At 40.4% G+C, this 21,053-nt stretch overlaps 1 protein-coding gene across 1 annotated transcript; it reads right to left on the bottom strand.

The window, feature by feature from the left end:
• Positions 1-769: 769 nt before the first annotated feature.
• Positions 770-17,039, bottom strand: LOC139168214 (antihemorrhagic factor cHLP-B-like). Its single transcript, XM_070753725.1, has 7 exons — positions 16,787-17,039; positions 15,383-15,493; positions 9,539-9,620; positions 6,694-6,857; positions 4,285-4,395; positions 3,385-3,486; positions 770-1,490 (listed from the first exon to the last, which is right to left on the bottom strand). Exons 1-7 carry the CDS (start codon positions 16,985-16,987, stop codon positions 1,260-1,262), a joined length of 1,002 nt encoding a protein of 333 aa, XP_070609826.1. The 5' UTR covers positions 16,988-17,039; the 3' UTR covers positions 770-1,259.
• Between the last annotated feature and the right edge of the window lie 4,014 nt (positions 17,040-21,053).

Genomic DNA, 21,053 nt, shown 5'->3' on the forward strand with positions numbered 1-21,053 from the left:
CTGTTCAAACTTCCAATGGCACTGAAAAATGTGACATATGATCCCTTTTTTCACACTTACAACCATTGCAACATCCCCATGACCCCATGGTCAGAATTTAGATGCTTGGCAACTGGTTCATATTTATGATGGTTACAGTGTCCTGGGATCATGTGATCAGATTTTGTGACCTTCTGACAAACCAAGTCAGTGGGGGAGCCAGATTCAATTAACAGTGGTGTTAACTCACATAACAAGTGTAGGGATTCACTTAACAAGTTTGGCAAGAATAATAATAAACCAAACCCTACCACATTGGCCTAATCAGTCATAGAGCAGGGGTGCTACTATAACAAGGCCTAGGACAGAGACAAGAAGAGAAAGTTTATAGTATGAAAACGATCTGATCTGTTCAAAGATGTTTGAATCCCAGGGCGACCAAAAGAGTTTTAGAAAATGGTGATATCCCACCGGTTTGCATTGCATCAAAAGGAAGCAATGTCTAAGATATACTTGAAGATGAAGTAGAAAAGATGCTGCTTTTTTTGTAATCTTTATTTTTCCATTGTCAAATTTTAATTTTTGTATTTTATTCTTCTAATTGCCAAGGAATGTATTTATTTCTAGGTTGATTGTCTGATTAGTTCCCACCTATTGCTTCTTGCCCTGCGTTCAGGTGCTTTCGAGAATAGGTTGACCCCCTGTCCTTCCCTAGAGATGCTGAACTATAATTCCCAGTATTTTCACCCAGTGACCGAATCCACTCAAAGCAAAACAAAGGGCAAAGCCATTTTAGAATTGAATATTTTATTTAGGAAGTACCTCGTGCCTTTTGCTTTCAATATATTGGACTTTGTACAACATTTGCCCCCGTAAAATAATGTAGCATGGTGAGAAATTCAGAGGGGGGAAATATCTCAGAAGGTATAGAGGTAATGAGCAGATATTGTTGTCAAATGTTATGCATTTTCTCTTTGAAAATAAAAAGAAGAATTTTGACTTTGGGGCTAATATAACTTTTGTTCACGTTTCTTCATGGTGGAATAGAGAAAAACTGAAAGATGTTAAGTTGGCAGTGACCATCTGCAGTTCTAAAAGCAGAAAGGCACAAATACAAAGCCTCTTTCTCATAACAACAACAACGGGCAATCACAACACTTGGCCAAGACTGTAATGTACTAGGGTAAAACCCCCTTTTTGGATTCAAGGTTTGAATTCAGGTTTGGAAAAGGGCTGTGCACTAACTGGGAGGCTTCTCTCTGCTCTCTGGCACGGCTGGCCTACACCTTGAAGTGATGAATGTTTCCTGGGCAAACGTTTGTATCTATTTCGTGAGCACGGTCTGTACTTTCTTCTCTTCCGTCCACAGTGATTTCCACTATTGTCACAGAATATACGGTTTTTTTATCGTTGTGCGAATGGGCAAGGTCTAGGACAGTATTGTTGTGTGCTGGGGAAGCAACATGTTTTCCAAAGTGATGGTCGATCAAATGGGTGCGAGAATGTCCCTCCTGGAAAAAACAAAACAAAAGAACAACATACAAACACAGGTGAATTTTCTTCAGCCATTGAACCGTGAGCTGCGGTGGCGCAGTGGTTAGATTGCAGTGCTACTTTTGCTGATTCCTGGCTGCTTGAATTTTGGCAGAGCGAATCTCACTAGGCTCAAGGTTGACTCGGTCTTCCAAATGAGGAGCCAATTGTTGGGGGCAATAGGCTGGCTCTCTAAACCACTTAGAGAGGGTTGCAAAGCACTGTGAAACAATATATAAATCTAAGTGCTAGAGGTGGGTTGCTGTTGCTTCAGAACCGGTGATGGGCTGCCAAAATTTTTACTGCCACGCTGTGGCTGTGGGTTATTTTGTGGGTGTGGCTTGATGGTTATATGACCAGGTAGGAGTGGTTTGCTGGCCATGTGACCAGCGGGCAGTGGTTTGACAATCATGTGACCGGGGGTGGTGGCTTAAAGGTCATGTGACTCGATGGGAGTGGCTTACCAACCAAGATAAGTTTTCAAATAGGTGCTGGGACTCTTTTTCAGTTGATTTAGTCACATTATTTGAATAGCCACAAAAAGGACAAATGACAGGTGAATGTGCTGAGGAGCACAGTGTTAATATATAATAATTAAGCATTTATGAGTAAAAAAATACTATTTAATTATTTCCTATTTTAAAAATAATTAAGGGTCATACTAAGGTAGTAGAGAAAGAAGGACAATAAAAAATCTATTAAGTATTCAATAAATAGTGCATAAACCTACTTCTCCCACTGCGTTGTTCCCATCTCCCCATGGGGGCAGCAGCTCATTACTGTTCAAATCGGTTCTTTACAACTGGCATTAACTTAGTGGCCTGGGTTGCTAGAACCGGCAGCGACCTAGGCCTGCAATGCGCCCAAACTGGTTTCCTTGGCGGCACCACAGGCGCTGCCATCTTGGTTTTTGCTTCTGCTCATTAACAATGAATCACCTACACTCTGCCAGCTGCACTGGTCCAGGCACAATTCAAGGCATTGGTTATTACCTATAAAGCCCTAAATGGCTTAGGGCCAGACTATTTACGGGACCGTCTCCTGCCACATACCTCTGAAACCAATTAGAGCACACAGAGTTGGCCTCCTCCAGGTCCCGTCGACTAAGCAATGCAGGTTGACGGGACCATGGAGAAGGGCCCTCTCTGTGGCTGCCCCAGCTCTACGGAATCAACTCCCCCCTGACATTAGGATGTTAGAGGGTTTTTAATTGTTGGAAGCCATCCTGAGTCTTTTGGGATTGGGTGCCATAGAAATCAAAATAGATAGATAGATAGATAGATAGATAGATAGACAGACAGACAGATAGACAGATAGATAAATATGAATTTACAAAAGTGAATTAAGAAAATCCACTGGAAATTGAAAAGAGAAAATCAAGAAAATCGACGGCTCTTAATATTTCCAATAGTTCTCATTCATTACTTCATGACTCTTTGAAGTTACAACAGCCCTGAAAAAAGTGACTTCTGACTATTTTTTAACACCCATGACCATTGCAGCATCCTTGTGGTCAAATTTCGGATGCTTGACAACTGACAGTCTTCCGCGTCATGGGGTCATGGGATCGCTTTTTTTGTGACCAGCCAGGAGGGACATGGGTCCAATAAGCAGGTGGTGGAACTCACAGCTCCAATGGCCTTGTCCACTTCATCAGGTATCAAACTCGCTCCAGACAGATGGACTAAGATGAGCCCCTGTCATGTTGACTGACTCGTTGTCAGCCGACATTGCATATATAGACTTCTAATTGTTGCAGGCTGGGGAATTCTGGGAGTTGAAGTCTACATACTTTAAAGTTGATGAGGATAAGAAACTTGGGTGTGGAGAAAGGGGAAGGAAGATGAACAAAATTGAATTTATCATACATACCTTGACATCAAAGATGACACAGTCCGACTCATACTGTTCATCTTTAGGTTTTTCAGGGGCGTCATGTGATCTAAACACAGTCGCTTTGCAGAATCCAATATGCTGGAGAGAAAGAGGGAGAGAAGGAAGAATTAAGATATGTCCATATGAAACCAAAAAGTTATTAGTGAATTAAAGAATCTGGTCAGATCACAACCCAATTCATTAGACTATTTAGCATCAAAATGTTCTTCAGATGTTGACTGGAGGTTTGGGGGAGGGGATAGGGAGTGCATTATTTTTGGGCAAATTATGAAGAAATTAATGTTGTATAGAGGTCAAAGGTTATATTGTTGTTGACCGCCCTGAGTCATTCGCAATTGGGAGCATAGAAGTAGAATTTAATTAATTAATTAATTAATTAATTAATTAATTAATTAAACAATCAATCAATTGATTAATTAATTGTAGGATTTGGGCTGGTGAGAGCTAGAGTCAAATCTATATTTCTGTATTGAGTATTAGGCCTTGTATATTTATTTGGAATGTGGTCCTGGTTTGGTAGGAGAGGTGTAGGACTGTGTGAGGGAGGGAGAGAGAGAAGAAAGGAAAGGAAGGAAGGAAAGAAGGAAGGAAGAAGGAAGGAAGAAAAGATAGATAGAAAGAAGGAAGGGAAGGAAGGAAAAAGAGAGGCGAGAGAGGAAGAAGAGAGAGAGAAGAAAGAAAAAGAAAGAAGGAAAGGAGAGAGAGAGGGAGAAAGAGAAAGAAAAGAGAGAAAGAGAGGGAGAGAGGAGAGAGAAAAGAAAGAAAGAAAGAAAGAAAAAGAGAGAAAGAGAGAAAGAAATGGGAGGGAGGGAGATGGAGAAAGAGAGAAAGATGGCAATTGCTCAAATAGGATTGGAGATGACCCTTCTCACTTACTGCTTCTCCTACAGGTTTGGGATGGCAGTGATGGTGGTCATCGTGAACTTCATCATGAGTGCAGTTGGTCTCCACAATAGCAAACTCCACATAGAAGGCTTCAGGCTCAAACTGAAATCAAAGCAAGAGATGTTTCAGTTGGGCTGTGGATAGAAATGGGAAAAGTGAAGAGCTGCGAGAATGGAATTTTAGTCCTGTCTGCTGCATCATCAACCATGGTCACCTGTTCTTACTGAATTCTCCACCATCTTTTGACAGAGGGAGAGGTCATTTGGGATCTCCAACACCCTTAAGAAAGAAGGATTTCTTAATTTTACATGACTAATGCATTGCTTCTGTTTTACAATATTTACCAATAGAATAGAGCTGGAAGAGACCTAAGAAGTCTTCTAGTCCATCTCACTCTGCTCAACCAGGAAAATTAATTAATTTACATATGTATGTAGGCAGGAGTGAGCAGCAGGTAGGACAGGGTGGAACACAGTTCCACCGGCAGAAATGAAGCTGCATGCCCAGCTCCAGCTGACTGGTGGCAGTAAGTTCTGGCATTACCAGTCTTGGCTGGGCTCTCCTTTTTCCCCCTGCTGCTGCTGCATCTGCGCTCCTCACTTTTTTCCTCTTTCCTCCTTCCTGGCCTCGGATGAGCTTCCTTCTCTCCTGCCCGGCCCCCCTCCAGCCTCACGTGGCCACCTCCTAAGGCCAGGAAGGAAGAAAGAGGAAAAAAGTGACAAGCGCACAGCAGCAGCAGCAGGGAAAAAAAGAGCTGAGCCAAGCCGCACCAAAGCGATCTGGGCTGCGGTCTTTTTCCCTTCGCAAAGCCCTCACTCCACTCGCAGCTGAGATGAAAAGGCATCGTGCGGCAATAATCATGCAACCCTCCCTCTACTTTCCAATATTTTTAAATCCCTTCCTCCCCCCTCTTTTCTCTTTTTTTAAAAATAATTTTTTATTGGTTTATTTACTGAATTAACAACAAACAAAAAATACTTAAAAGAAAACGGGCCCAACACCAATAAAAACCCCACCATCATTTAGGGGGTTAAATTATTTACAATAAGTTTCAATTTCTTCCTTAGCTCCGGTTTACATTTCTTTACATACAAAAAGTGATTGGAATTTATTTTTCACATTGTCGTCCTAAATTCTACTTCTATAATTTTTCACATTATTCCATCGTGCCATCAGATTCTCCAATTTATTTTCATCAAAGTTATTTAACCTTATTTCCATAATTTCGAAGTGGATGTGGTCCACCATATACCAGTACCAATTCTGGAGTGTCCATTTATTGCTATCCTTCCACCCTAATACCACTACTGCTTGAGCACTTTCCAAAGCTGCTGTTTTGATTTCTTTAAGTTCTCGTAATTCCCCATATTTAACTAGTATTGCTAATTCTTTTGTAATTATCCAATTAATGTTTAGCATATTATTTATTTCATTCTGTACTTCCTTCCAAAATTTTTGAACTTCAACACATTCCCAGAGCATATGCATAAAAACTCCTTTTATTTGGCAACCATGCCAGCAATTTCCTTTCCCTTTACTCTGGAAGTGTGCTAGTTTTACTGGCGTGAAATACCATTTATGTAAAATTTTCCTTCTCATCTCTCTAATTCTTGTATTCTTTATTTTATATATATTTTCTAATACTTCTTCCTTCTCGCTTTCATTAATCCGTAATTCGTTTTGCCAATATCTTGTTAGGCCTTTAATCACTTCCTCTTCCAATTGCAATAACATGCTATAAATATTACTAGCCTGTCCTTTTGAATCATTAATCTTTTCTTTCAATATTTTCTCTAGACGGCTTTCTTATCTCAAAAATGCTTCTTTATTCTCACTTTTATTCAAATACTTACATATTGCATTAACCTGCAACCATTTTTTTTGCCCAACCACCATTCGAAGCGAGTTCTATTAACTCTTCTGTCTGTCTCATATAATTGTTCTATACTCATTATACCTTTATCATTTAATTCCTTTATAACTCTACCTAGGTTAACATCATTATTTATATTCAAAACATGCAACGTTGATAATTTTGAATTCCTATTTACTAATTTCCCTTGCCATTTTGACCAAATATCTAAGGCTGCTTTCAAGGGATTGGATAATCTATTGATTTCTATTTTACTCCATTTTTAAAATAAAATCTCTTAATTTTTGATATTATTAATCTCCCTTTCAAGTTTCACCCACTTCTTTTCTGTCAATAATTGTAATTCCATTAATCTTTCTATTTGAAATGCTTCTCTATATAATTCTAAACTCGGGTACCCCCATCCTCCATCTTTTTCTCTGGCAATCAGCCATTGTTTCCTCCTGCTTCCTCTTTGTTATATGAAGTATCAAAGCATTAAACTGAAAGAGGTCATTGGAATTATTTTTTAAGATTTGCATACTAACTTTGTGCTGCCCTCTTGAAATCTCCAGGAGTTGATAAGCATGGTTCGGCAATTTTTCATTGTGTTTATGGATCACGTAATCCACACATTCTACCACATGATGGTCATTCAGAGGCAGCAGAATTTGGCATTTCGGACAGTGTCTCCGCACATCTTCCTCCGAATCTGAAAAGAAAAAAAATGTCAAGAAGGGCCTTTAAAAGAGACAGACAGATTAACAGAGTTGGAAGGGATCTTGTAGACCATCTAGTTCAACCCCCTGTCCAAGAAGGAGACCCTACACCATTTCTGACAGATGGCAGTCCAGTCCCTCCTTGAAAGCTCCAGTGATGAAGCTCAATCAACCAAAGCAACAGCTTGTCTTCGGAGGTTATGGGAGCATCATCACTGGAAGCTTGACCCCCTCCTCTCTGAGGCAGCTCCCCAAATATTGGAAGGAACATTTGAGAAACAAAGTCTTTTTTTTTTTGCACTTTGTGTTAAAGTACCATATAAACTATTGTCAGATACACTGCCCTGATCCATCCAATAGTTTTCTTGGCAACTTCAATCTACCCTAAATAAATGGACCCTAAATAAATATTCAGCTGAACCCATACCCTCAACCCTTTACAATGCTATTACTAATCTAGGGCTTGAACAAATAGTAACAAACAATAGTAGGCTCAGCAACTGTCTTAACCTCATCTTCTGCAACCGTTTACACTCAATTTATGGACTTCAAATAATAGAGCCCTTTTCCAACAGTGATCACTGCATGATTGACTTTTGTTTCAAAATAATAATAATAATAATAATAATAATAATAATAATAATAATAATAATTTATTAGATTTTGTATGCCGCCCTCTCCGCAGACTCATGGCAGCTCACAACAATAATAACAAAGTGATAATGTAACAAATCTAATATTTAAAAGAGAGCATCTAAAAACCCATCATTTAAAAAACCATACAACACAAGCATACCATACATAAAACTATATAAGCCTGGGGGAGATGTCTCAATTCCCCCATGTCTGGCGATATAGGTGGGTCTTAAGCAATTTACCAAAGATAATGAGAGTGGGGACCATTCTGATCTCTGGGAGGAGTTGATTCCAGAGGGCCGGGGCCACCACAGAGAAGGTGCCAGACGACATTGTTTAGTCGACGGGACCCAGAGAAGGCCAACTCTGTGGGACCTTATCGGCCACTGGGATTCGTGCGGCAGAAGACGGTATACGACAAGACAATATACGTCCTTACAAAACCAATCACAATAATAGGATAACTAATTACAACTTTTAAAAAGCCAACTATGATCATAGATGTTGACCTGTCATCCCTGGATTGGCAAACATTATTCTCTGACTGTAATACTGCTGAAGACTACTACAATATCTTTTTGCTTGAAATGCAGCGTCATTAAGTTATATGTACCACTAATTATTACCAAAACCAAGAAAAAGAATTCGCCCATATAAACAAGGAAGCTTATATATATATAAGTAAGCAGAAAAAGAAACCTGGCTGCGTTGCTAACTTTAAAAATCCCTACCAAAATCCTAGCCACCAATTAATCAAGAAGACAACATTCAGCTCACCAAATCCACACACACATTGTATAACTTTGTTAACAATCAACTCTAATCAACTTCTAATCAACTCCAAGACTTGAGATCCATTCCACCCCTAAAAGGACCAAATGATTCGGCTCCGTCTTTGTAAACAGCAATTGACTCATGCCCCATATTTCCTAATTGTACCACAAACAACTGCAACACTCTAACACAGCAGATAATGTTGGGAAAGCATTACGCAACCTAAAATCATCTCTATCCATTGGACCTGACAGTCTATGTTTATATTTCTTAAAAAATGCTCTCCACAGCCATTGCTGAACCTCTTAGCATAATTTTTGAAAAATCCTTCAGAACTAGCCTCTTATCCAATTTATGGTCAATGGCCACAGTCATCCCTATCTTCAAAAAAGGAGAGCCAAGTAACATTGAAAATTACATACAAACCTCTTTATGTTGTGTCATTTGCAAAGTCATGGCATATACAATTAATCAATCCATTACACTCCCCTTAGAAACTAACAATCAATTCTCTAACAAACAGAAAAAAATGGTTTCAGAAAAAACTGTACTGTAACCCGCAACGCCAACACTGCAGAAACATATGGACTACACAGTTCCATCAAGGTAAATCAATAGACACAATTTACATAGACTTTGTAAAGATTTTTATTCAGTAGTACATGATAAACTACTTTGGAAACTAAAATCTTGTGGCATCTCTGGTCCCTTTCATGATTGGATAACTATGCTCTTGTCAAACAGACACCAAATAGTTAAAATAGGGAGTGCCCTCTCAAACCCTGCACCGGTCAACAGTGGTGTCCCTCAAGACAGTGTTCTAGGAACAACACTATTTATTCTTTACATAAACAACCTTTGTCACCATATTATAAGCAACTGTGTTCTCTTTGCTGACAATGTTAAACTATTCAACACCATTGACAATACTTTTACCCTTCAAAAAGACCTTGACCAAAAAGACCTTGACCATGTATCACAATAGTCTGAGAACTGGCAACTTCGAATCTCAAGCAACAAATGCTCTAATCTTACATTGGCAAAAGAATGAGAACAAAAAATACAAGCTTTGAGGATACAACCTTGTAGATGATCGGCGAGGCAAAAGCTGCAGGAGGCCTTGTGAGCAAGTGGTGGCATGGAGCGAGGCACTCAAAATTAAGGGCCATGTGGGCCGTGAATAGCAGAGCTGCTGTAAGCAGTAGGGCCAGATGGACAGTGGCGGAGCCCAGCTAAGAACCCAAGAGGGATGAAGACGAATTACCTGGCTTTGAGTGGCATTCTGCAGCCAATGTGGTGCTGTTCTTATAAGTTTGAAACCTGAGAGTACAGTGTCCTTCAACAGCCTAAAGACAGAAATGCATCACATTAAACATGTTAACAATCAACTTAACAGGATTTAACATTTTGGGTTAATGCTTTAAAACTGGTGCTTCTGAGGGATTAATAGCATTAGTTGCATTTATTATGGTCCACTATAGCATATTTCATGTTCTTAAGAGATTGGAGATTATTACTATGGACACAGTGCATTAGTAACTCGGGTAGAGTAATAATTTCCGGTTCTGGTGGGGCAGCAGGAGGTAGCTGGGAGACGCTGCTCCCGCCAGATTATGGTGAAAGGTCCAGGATAAAGATAATTGATTAGCTCGAGACAGCACTTTTCAATACTGCCTGATATGGGAAGATCTGTGATTGAGACTGAAACTGTCGAGGGCTTTATTCAGGGCATTTTGAGACAACAGCGATCAAAGGAAAAATACAGTGAGATCAGCTGTTGAGCAGAAGATATCGGCCATCTTTGGATGCCGCCCCCTCCACCTCTGTCTCCGTCCCTAAAACTGTGGTTGAAAGGAGCTAAGGGGTTTTTTTGGATTGTTTTGAGATTGCCAACTTATATTGAGATTGTGAACTGAGGTGACCGGCAGCTGAGCAAATGGAAGCCAAGTGGAGTGAAAGTGAGGCGAGCGTGCATGCGAGTGTGTATGCGGAGCTGAGCGGAAACAAAGCAGGCGAAAGCTGAGCTGATAAGATCGAAGGTGGCCGGGTGCCCTTGGGAGCTGGCTGGTGAGAGCAGGCAAATCTGGGGTGCTGGTAGTGAGAGCAGCCAGCGCCAGAAAATCTGCTGGAAGAAGATCTGTGGATTGGAGAGTCCAGGACTGGCCATCCAGAGAGTTGACGAGGATGGTGGCTAGCTGCATTGTGGCCATTTTAAGACCATGTGGAGTACCGGAGATGTCGACTTGTGAGAGGGGCCGTCATTCGAAAGCAGCCGGTGGAAACCAAGACCTGACTAATAAGGACCATGTTCCCTGTATGTAGCCAGCTGAGCCAGGAGGAGACCAAAGTTACAACAATGGGGGTGAGAACTTATTTAGAAGACTAGAGACTAAGGCACCAGACCAGAATATCTCCGAGACCGCCTTCTGCCGCACAAATCCCAGCGACCAATTAGGTCTCACAGAGTTGGCCTTCTCCGGGTCCCGTCAACTAAACAATGTCATTTGGTGGGACCCAGGGGAAAAGCCTTCTCTGTGGCGGCCCCCGACCCTTTGGAACCAACTCCCCCCAGATATCAGAGTTGCCCCCACCCTCCTTGCCTTTCGTAAGCTCCTTAAAACCCACCTCTGTCGTCAGGCATGGGGGAATTGAGACTTTCCCTCCCCCCTAGGCTTATAAAATTTATGCATGGTATGTCAATATGTATGATTGGTTTCTTAAATTGGTTTTTTAAAAATTAACTTAAATATTAGATTTGTTTACATTGTATTATTATTGTTGTTAGCCGCCTCGAGTCTACGGAGAGGGGCGGCATACAAATCTGATTAATAAATAACTAAATAATAAAGGTGATATCCCTCCTCCCCCCCAGACTACTGATGGGGGAGAAGAAACAGGTGATTTGATTCGTGATTTATCTGCAGGAGATCCCACCAGCCAAGAGTCCTGTGAAGGAGGAGAGAATGGTTGCACTAGAAAAGGAACTAGCCTTACTCCAAGAGAAGGGAAAGAAGGAGGAGGTGCGAGCTACGTGTCAAGGAAAGAAATAAGAACTGGATTGTATAATTGGCATTGTCGTTCCCAGCTGATTAGCTTTTTGGGTATTCTCTTTCCTTTCAACACTTAATAAGGGGAAATGAAGGAATAGAGGGGGGGGGTTACTATTTGTTATTTAATTGGGTAATTTTTTAGAGCATCCTTAGAGGGATAGCAAAGCCATAGGTGCCTCTCGGAGCCAATGGAGTTTTTTTTCCATTGATTCCCCCTTGGGGGAATGTTGAGGGAGGGGCACTTGGGTGGGGGTTTAAAACTACAAATAAAGAATCTTCCAATCTGCTTCGCATTACAGAGGAGAGAAATATGTTTGAAAGTAATGGTTGAAAGGATTTTGATGTCATTAAATGTGAATGGAATGTTGTCACAGAATAAACGTTATAGAATTATGAAACTGGCTAGGGACGAAAAAGTAGATTTCTTATTTTTATCAGAAACACATAAAGGGAGGAAAAGAGAAGATAAATTAATTTATTGTAATGACAGGGAAAGGATATATGAATCTAGGGGAAATACTAAAAGCAGAGGGGTAGAGATTTTAATACATCAAAGAGTTCCCTTTAAAAGCAATTCAGACTAAAAGGGACAAGGAGGGAAGGATGTTGTTTATTAAAGGAAAAATGAATAATAAGGTAATAACATTAGCAGTAATTTATGCCCCAAATGTAAATACAAAGCAATTTATATTAAATACAAAGCGTAAATTGAATAACTTTGCAGGCCAACTCTGTGGGACCTAATCGGTCATTGGGATTCGTGCGGCAGAAGGCGGTCCCAGAGATATTCTGGTCCGATGCCATGTCCAGTCAACAAAGCAGTGGAAGTGATGTGCCGATGCCTGGAGGCTGTTAGGGTCTGGATGGGTGTCAACAGACTCAAACTCAACCCTGATAAGACGGAGTGGCTGTGGGTTTTGCCTCCCAAGGACAATTCCATCTGTCCGTACATTACCATGGGGGTGATTACTGACCCCCTCAGAGAGGGTCTGCAACCTGGGCATCCTCCTAGATCCACAGCTTACATTAGAGATCCATCTTTCAGCTGTGGCGAGGGGGACATTTGCCCAGTTTCGCCTGGTGCACCAGTTGCGGTCCTATCTGGATCGGGAGTTACAACTCATAGTCAGTCATGCCCTCATCACCTCAAGATTCGACTACTTGAACGCTCTCTACATGGGGCTACCTTTGAAGAGTGTTTGGAAACTACAGATTGTGCAGAATGCAGCTACGAGAGCAATCATGGGCTTCACCAGGTATGCCCATGTTACACCAACACTCCACGGTCTGCATTGGTTGCCGATCAGTTCCGGTCACAATTCAAAGTGTTGATTATGACCTATAAAGCCCTTCCTGGCATCGGACCAGAATACCTCCGAGACCGCCTTCTGCCGCACGAATCCCAGCAACCAGTTAGGTCCCACAGAGTTGGCCTTCTCTGGGTCCCATCGATGAAACAATGTCATCTGGTGGGACCCAGGGGAAGAGCCTTCTCTATGGTGGCCCCAACCCTCTGGAATCAACTCACCCCGGAGATTAGACATGGGGAAATTGATTCCCCTGGACTGTTTCCATTTTTATGCATGGTTTGTATGAGATGTATGATTGCTTTTTATATTAAATTGTTTTATATTTAAATTGTTTTAACCATTGGATTTGTACTGTTTTTGCTGTTGTGAGCCACACAATAACAACAACAACAACAACAATAATAAATACTGTACATTTAATGATGCAAGCAGTTGGATTTAGTTTGGCGTGATTTCTATCTATAGGTAAGGAACAATAAAGGAAAATTGCTTTGCCCTAACTTAGCCAGTCTGTTATGTATTAAAGTTTGAAAAAGTGTAAATTGTTTGCTCCAAGGTTCGTTCTCTGAAGCGAAAAAACAAAGTCTGCTGATTGGTTGGCTCGCTATTTAAAGTGAGAGCTTCCCAGCTGGTTCCTTTGCTGGATCTGTGTGCTATATAATAAAGAGCTTTTAAGTCACTGTTGTCTCCAAGACTCTTCAGTACCAGAACTTTATTGGTTTATACAGTTTGTATACAGTCTCAGTCACTGCAATTCTAGATTACTGTTTATAGACATTTATTTAGTAACGGGCAGCCAAAAATTTTACTGTCACAATGTGGGTGTGGCTTATTTTGTGGGTGTGGCTTAATGGTCATGTGACTGGGTAGGAGTGGCTTGCCGTCCATGTGACCAGGTAGGAGTGGCTTGAACAATCATTATCGTTCAAGTGAACTGTTAAGTCCTCGACTTACAACCTTACCAGTGTCGCTTGCTGGGGTGACAATTTGCTTCGCGTTTCCTGCACTCTCCTTCCTGGGTCACCCTCCGCTTCAGGCTGGGTAGCTAAGCGAACGGGTGCTGCCAGAAGCATAAATGCTGCCAGTGCCGCTTCCACCCACACCTTCTGATTGCACCTCAGGCGGGAGGTGGCCATGTGAGGCTGGAGGGGAGCCGGGCAGGAGAGAGGGAAGCTCGTCCAAGGCCAGGAAGGAGGAAAGAGGAAAAAAGCAAGGAGCACAGACGAAGCAGCAGCAGGGAAGAAAGGAGAGACGAACTGAGAGCAGTAATCCAGGAAGTGACAGCCGCTGATCAGCTGGAGCTGCGCACTCATCTTCATTTCTGCGGGTGTTCTACTCCGTCCTGCCTGCTGCCCACCACTTTATTTAATGTTATGGATTTTAAACTACCACTACCAATTTATGTCTGAATTTATCTCCCTGATAACTAACAAACTAATAACAATCACACACACCCTTACCCAAGATCCAGAAATGTAAATATGCGAAGTTCTATTAGAAGACTATTATAATCTTTACTGTGGTATCATCTACCATAACACTGAAGGAACAGCTAATCAAATTATTGAGAAAACTTTGGCTTTGACCTAATATAAAAATGAAAGTATTAAGTTAGAAAAAAAAGGTCTACGTTCATCAAGATCCATGGGCTGAATTTCAATTTACTTAGTGATTCAAATTATAATATAATTTTTCAGGGTCTATCTTGGTTTTGAACCTGACATGCATACTTGCTTCAAAACCATCCTATTGGTGTGTTTGATGAAACATTTGCAGGTGTTGTAATATGATAACTTCTACTTAGCCAGTTCCATGTTGATGAAAATTGGACATTAATCTCTAAACCTGGGGTGTCTATCCTTGGACCTAATTTGCTGGGGAATTCTGTAAGTCCAGCGGTCTTAAACGTTGCTGTGGTTGGATACCTCCTGTTTTAAGCAGAGGAGCAATAAGGTGTTTTCATGGAATCTGGCATGGGAACAATTCAGCTTTGGGCGTCACAGGGTGAACATGAAAGAAGAATTGACCTCTTAATTCCTGACTAATTCATTGCTCAGTGTTGAAATGAAATCTGGCTATGTAACGTGAACTCAAAATGATGCCCATGGAATATGTTAGCGACCCCTGAGGTTTCATTAAACCTTTGTTCAACAATAATAGACTCCTCTGTTTGCAACAGAATACCTTATGCCACCAGACTTGAAATTTGGGCCTAGAAAATTTAGAACTTCGCCGCCTTGATCTGACCTAAGTGTAGCACACAAAATTATCTTCTACACTGTCCTACCTGTCAATGACTACTTCAGCTTCAACCATAACAATATAAAAGCTCACAATACATACAAACTTAATTTAAACCGCTCCAAACTTGATTGCAAAAAATTTGATTTCAGCAACAGAGTGGTCAATGGTGAGAATATATTACCTGACTCTGTAGTTCCTTCCCCAAACCCCCCAAACTTTAACCTTAGACTGTCTACTGTTGACCTCATGACATGCCTATCGTCCATGCCCCAATGTTCCCATGTATTTGTAAAATGTCATGTACTCATAACCATGCCTGTTCTATATATTCACAATCATGTTTATACATTGTCTGTAATTATATACACTAGACAAAATAAACAAATAAATATATCAGTTTGTGTGTATATGTGTTCAGAAACTCAATTTACTCTTGGTAGAGTGGTAAGAAGCCACCTGTCTTCTCCCAAAGTCTCGCATGTTCAGAAACCTTCACACACTTACATGTTCATGCTGTGGCCTTACAGTACAATTCTCGACAGGAGTTGGATCCAAGACATGACAATCTGTCTCCAGAAGATATAGGTCAATGAAGGTTGTCTCCCCATGGGTTTCCTAAAATAAAAAATTAGGAGAATATTTCTGTCTTTTACGGACTCGGAAATGTTTGAATTCACGTGGAAGTTATAGATCTTTCCCTGGTGTGCTTCTCAAAAGCTTTAACCCCAAAAGCTTTAACTCTAGACTGTCTACATGAACTTCTGATCTGCTCTGCATGTGGTACGAGGATCTCAGCTGATTTCCCAGATGTTGTTTTTGGCCAGGTTTTGGAGGAAGAAATGGCCTCTTTCTGACATTGCATGGTTCAGGTATGTACATATTGTCTGTTCATTTGGGCCAGTAGAGGGTTCTAAATTGTGTTGCTACCAGTTCCTGCAGAAGTGTCCCGGATGGTGGGTGGAGCCTCATGCAGCCGCCATTACTGGTTTGCAGAACCAGGTTGAAACAGGAGCAACCTGGCGTTGATTTGGACTCCAAAAAATGGCATTGGGTAGTCCTGGCCTGTTTATCTATAGATACTCTCTGTAGATACAAATGTTTGGGACAGGAATGAAGATCAGATTGTTGGGAGGGAGCTAACATTTTTCTCCATTGGAGAGTCCATGCAACACTCAACCCAGTTGCAGAATGAACCCTTTCCTGGATTTCCATCACACACTGAACCATTAAATAACCCAAGGGGATGAGTGGACACAAGAAATCTAACCGGTGCTTACACCAGGTTCTGCATATCAAAATGCAAACAGAAAAACATGCTATAATTTTATTCTTTATTCATAGTTTAAACATGTTGTGCATATGGTGCAGATCACGAGATGACCACCCTCCCTTTCTAAGGATCTGACAGCTAAAAAAGCAGTGGTCAGAATCATAAGCATTCAATGGGACAGGGTGGGGGGATTGTGTATCACTATCAACAAAGTAATATGAGAAAATATTTTACTGAAAGAGTAGTAGATCCTTGGAACAAACTTCCAGCAGATGTGGTTGGTAAATCCACAGAAACTGAATTTAGACATGCCTGGGACAAACATATATCCATCGTAAGATAATATGCAGGAAATAGTATAAGGGCAGACTAGATGGATCATGAGGTCTTTTTCTGCTATCAATCTTCTATGTTTCTATGTTTCTAAAACGATGGACACGCATTGTCTGAACCTGTCTAGCAATTCAACTGAAATGGAAGCTATGAGATAATAGAGCATTGAGTAGAAAGAGGCCATAAATTGCCTGAATCTCAGCAGAAAGGCATAACATCAAATCCTTCCCCCACCCCACAAAAAAATCACCTGTTATTAATTTAGCAAATGAAACTAGAAAACATTCTCCTCCCACTGTACTTACCAGGTACTGGGAATGAGCATCTGCAATTACATTGAGAGCTTGTTTGTATCCGTGTAGACTATGATCGTTGATGTAGTGCACGGCCAGGTCTGCAAACTTCTTAGCTTCTTCGCCGTTGCAGTCCAATTGCGGGATCAAGTTATAGCTCAATGTACATCCTATCAACTGACCCAGGAGCACGAGAGCTACCAGGGAATTCATGGCTGGATTCAGAGAGGATGCACAAGGCGCCAAGGGAAGGAAGGTGGACTTTAGAGGATCCGACATCAAGGGCTCCTTTTTATGGAGTGTTTCTGTTTGCTATGCCAACACCACCACCTACCACTTGCATTGGCTTACTTGGGAGGAGGCAATATTTGCCAAAGGTCCTGCAAACAAGAGGGAAGGCAAAATAAATATGTGGGGACATCTAGGCAAAGTTTGATTATGTAAGGGGAGGAAATGCAGATTGTGCAAAAAGAGGAAAGCAACTGCAGGAAAAATGGTATTTTCAGAGTACGAAATTGTATATCAATGATGCACAAAGATAGTGTGATTTATATGGAAGACTTTGTGTCAAACCTCGGCTCCATTACTGACCTAACTAATAAAGATTAAGAGCCACCCAATAGACGTTGACTCCTAGCAACTAATTTGACCCTTTTCTGGAATGATCTGTCCCCAAACTAGCTTTTAGGCCGTCCAAAATGGCAACTCTCAATTGTCCCCTGGACACAACAGCAACCATTGCAGTTGTTAAATCCACCCATTTTGCTGAAAGAGTAGCAAGTAACAGACACCAGTGATGGCCTGCTACCAGAGCGGTCACGTGCTATGCTCCGGTAGCGATTTTCGGGATGTGCATGCAGCCTTGCTTGGAAGAGTTGTTACATGAGCCACTACAGTTGTTTGTATATTTATTTAATAAATTTATATTGCTGCCTAGAGGGTCCACAACTCGGGAGTCCTCCTTGATCCACAACTGAGGCTAGAACAATATCCCTCAGCTGTGGCAAGGGGGGGAGGTGTTTGCCATGTGCTCATATTTCAAAGAAACTGATGCCGAACTAGAGGAGATCTGGGAGAAAGAGGCTGATGCCATTCATTGGACGCTGCTTATGTGGAGATAATTCCTAGAAGGGAGCAGGGCATCTTCCGAAGTGTGGATAGGCCATAAGAACTTTGAGGCCCCGAAAGCCCCTAGGAAACTTTCACCCAAACAGGTGTGATGGGCGCAATACTTTAGGAGGTTGAAGTTAGAACTGAAGCACATTCCAGTGGGGAAAAAACTATTGGCTGATGTGATCAACTGAGCAGGACATGGACCAGCTACAACACTCTGCCTGCCTGCCTGCCTGCCTGCCTGCCTGCCTGCCTGCCTGCTGCCTCCCTCCCTCCCTCCCTCCCCCCTATCTATCTATCTATCTATCTATCTATCTATCTATCTATCTATCTATCTATCTATCTATCATCTATCTGTCTATCTATCTATCTATCTATCTATCTATCTATCTATCTATCTATCTATCTATATCTACATCTACATCTACATCTACATCTACATCTACATCTACATCTATCTATCTATCTATCTATCTATCTATCTATCTATCTATCTATCTATCTATCTATTTCTCTCTCTCTCTCTCTCTCTCTCTCTATATATATATATATATATATATATATAATCTATCTATCTATCTATCTATCTATCATCTATCTGTCTATCTATCTATCTATCATCTATCTATCTATCTATCTATCTATCATCTATCTATCTATCTATCTATCTATCTATATCTATATCTATATCTATATCTATATCTATCTATATCTATATCTATATCTATATCTATCTATCTATCTATCTATCTATCTATCTATATATATATATATATATATATATAATCTTTCTATCTATCTATCTATCTATCTATCTATCTATCTATCTATCTAACTATCTATCTATCTATCTATCATCTATCTGTCTATCTATCTATCTATATCTATCTATCTATCTATCATCTATCTATCTATCTATCTATCTATCTATCTATCTATCTATCTATCTATCTATCTATCTATCTATCTATCTATCCCAGGACAGAAAAATATTCTGACATTACATATCTGCTATCACCCTCCCAACCAAACTCCAGAGGCAGATTGCTATTTGGAAAATGAATTTAAGGAGGCCTCAAAAATAAATAGGGCAGTCATAATGGGGGACTTCTACTATCCCCTATATTCGGGGAATAGATTGGATAAATTCTTGTTCTACACATGAGAGAGAGACAAGAGTCCTTGACACGTTAGCTGATTATTCCCTTGAGCAGATGGTCCTGGAACCAACCAGGGAAAAGGGGACCCTGGACTTGGTTCTGACTAATACACAGGATATGATTCATGAGGTCTTTGTACCTGAGCTCATAGGAACCAGTGATCACAACGCAATGACCTTCAACTTAACCATGGATAGCAAATTTTCAGTGAAAACAAACACAGATACATTCATTCCTAAAAGAAGAAAGAGGACTGGAAAGTCCAAGAGGACACCAATATGACTTATGAACGAGGTAAATGAGGTTACTGGAACGAAGAAAAACTCATTTAAGAAATGGAAGGCTCAGTTCTGGTTACCGCACCTCAAGAAGAATATAATGGAACTGGAAAAGGTGCAGAAAAGGGCAACAAAAATTATCAAGGAAATGGCTCACTACCCTTATGAAATCAGGTTGCAATTCCTTGACCTTGAAAGACGGCATTTAAGAGGTGACTTGATCAAAGTGTATAAAATCATGCATGGAATAAAGAAGGTGGATAGAAAAAAATTCTTTTCTCTATTACACAATACTAGGGCAAGGGTCTACTCCCTAAAGCTCATAGGTAAGAAAGTGATGACAAATAAAAGGAAATATTTCCTCACCCAGAGGGTCATTGGTTTATGGAATTCACTTCAGAAGAGGACGTGACAACTGTCAGTCTGGATAGCTTCAAGGCAGGATTAGACAGATTCATGGATGCCAAATTGTATCAGTGATTATTGAAATGGATGTCCAAGTGTCGTCTCTATGTTCGTTGAGGCAGGGAAGATTCCCTTGTGTATCATTTGTTGGGGGTCGAGGGAAAGGGGGAGTTTTGCCTTCTCTTTCAGCTCAAGATCCCCATGTACAATTGGTGGGCCCCTGTTTGACACAGAATGCTGGACTCGATGGGCTTTGGCCTGATTCAGCATGGCTCTTCTTATGTTCCTATCTGTCTATCTGTCTATCTGTCTATCTGTCTATCTCTATCTCTATTTCTATCTCTATCTCTATCATCTCTATCTCTATCTCTATTTCTATCTCTATCATCTCTATCTCTATCTCTATCTCTATCATCTCTATCTCTATCTCTATCTCTATCTCTATCTCTATCTCTATCTCTATCTCTATCTCTATCTCTATCTCTATCTCTATCTCTATCTCTATCTCTATCTCTATCTCTATCTCTATCTCTATCTCTATCTCTATCTCTATCTCTATCTCTATCTCTATATAGTGTATATACAATATATGCTATATACAGGATGTGTTGTATATGTGTCTGGGTATATGCTTTCTTTTGAAAACAAGCAACAGAACCTAATTTTTAATATGTGCCAGTGTTCCCACATTAAAAAAATATGACAGTAAAAGTTATCTTTTCTTAAATTATCACAGTATAAATAGTTGAATTTATAATTCTGCCATTACAGATAGTCCTCGGCTTACAACCATTCTTTTAGCGACTGTTCAAAGTTCCAACGGTACTGAAAAAAGTGACATATAACCTTTTTTCACACCTGCGACCATTGCAACATCCCTTTGATCCCAAGGACAGAATTTAGATGCTTGGCAACTGGTTCATATTTATGATGGTTATAGTGTCCTGGGATCATGTGACGCACGAGCTATTGGGACTATTATATATTGGAATTAAAATTGTGTGAGAGAATACTTTAACAAAATAATTATAATAATAATAAAAAACCAAACCCTACCATATTGGTCTAATCAGTCATAAAGCAGAGGTGCAACTATAACATGGCCTAGGACAGAGACAAGAAGAGAAAGTATATAGTATAAAAATGATTTGATCTGTTCAAAGATGTTTCAATCCCAGGGAGGCCAAAAGAGTTTTACATTGCATCAAAAAGAAGAGATGTCCAAAATATACTTGAACATAAAGTAGAAAAGATGCTGCTTTTTTTCTAATCTTTATTTTTCCATTGTCAATTTTTTTTATATTATTCTTCTAATTTCCAAGA

This window comes from Erythrolamprus reginae, chromosome 5 (assembly GCF_031021105.1).
Source record: "Erythrolamprus reginae isolate rEryReg1 chromosome 5, rEryReg1.hap1, whole genome shotgun sequence".
NCBI classification, from domain to species: Eukaryota; Metazoa; Chordata; class Lepidosauria; order Squamata; family Dipsadidae; genus Erythrolamprus; species Erythrolamprus reginae.

Excerpts from the sequence above, each read along its gene's own strand:
- LOC139168214 (XM_070753725.1), bottom strand. The coding sequence starts at position 16,987 with ATGAATTCCCTGGTAGCTCTCGTGCTCCTGGGTCAGTTGATAGGATGT. Across the intron at positions 9,621-15,382 it reads TAAGGCCACAGCATGAACAT|GCTGTTGAAGGACACTGTAC; the intron begins GTAAGTGTGTGA and ends TTCTGTCTTTAG. Across the intron at positions 4,396-6,693 it reads TTTCAAGAGGGCAGCACAAA|TTTGAGCCTGAAGCCTTCTA; the intron begins GTTAGTATGCAA and ends CTTTGATTTCAG.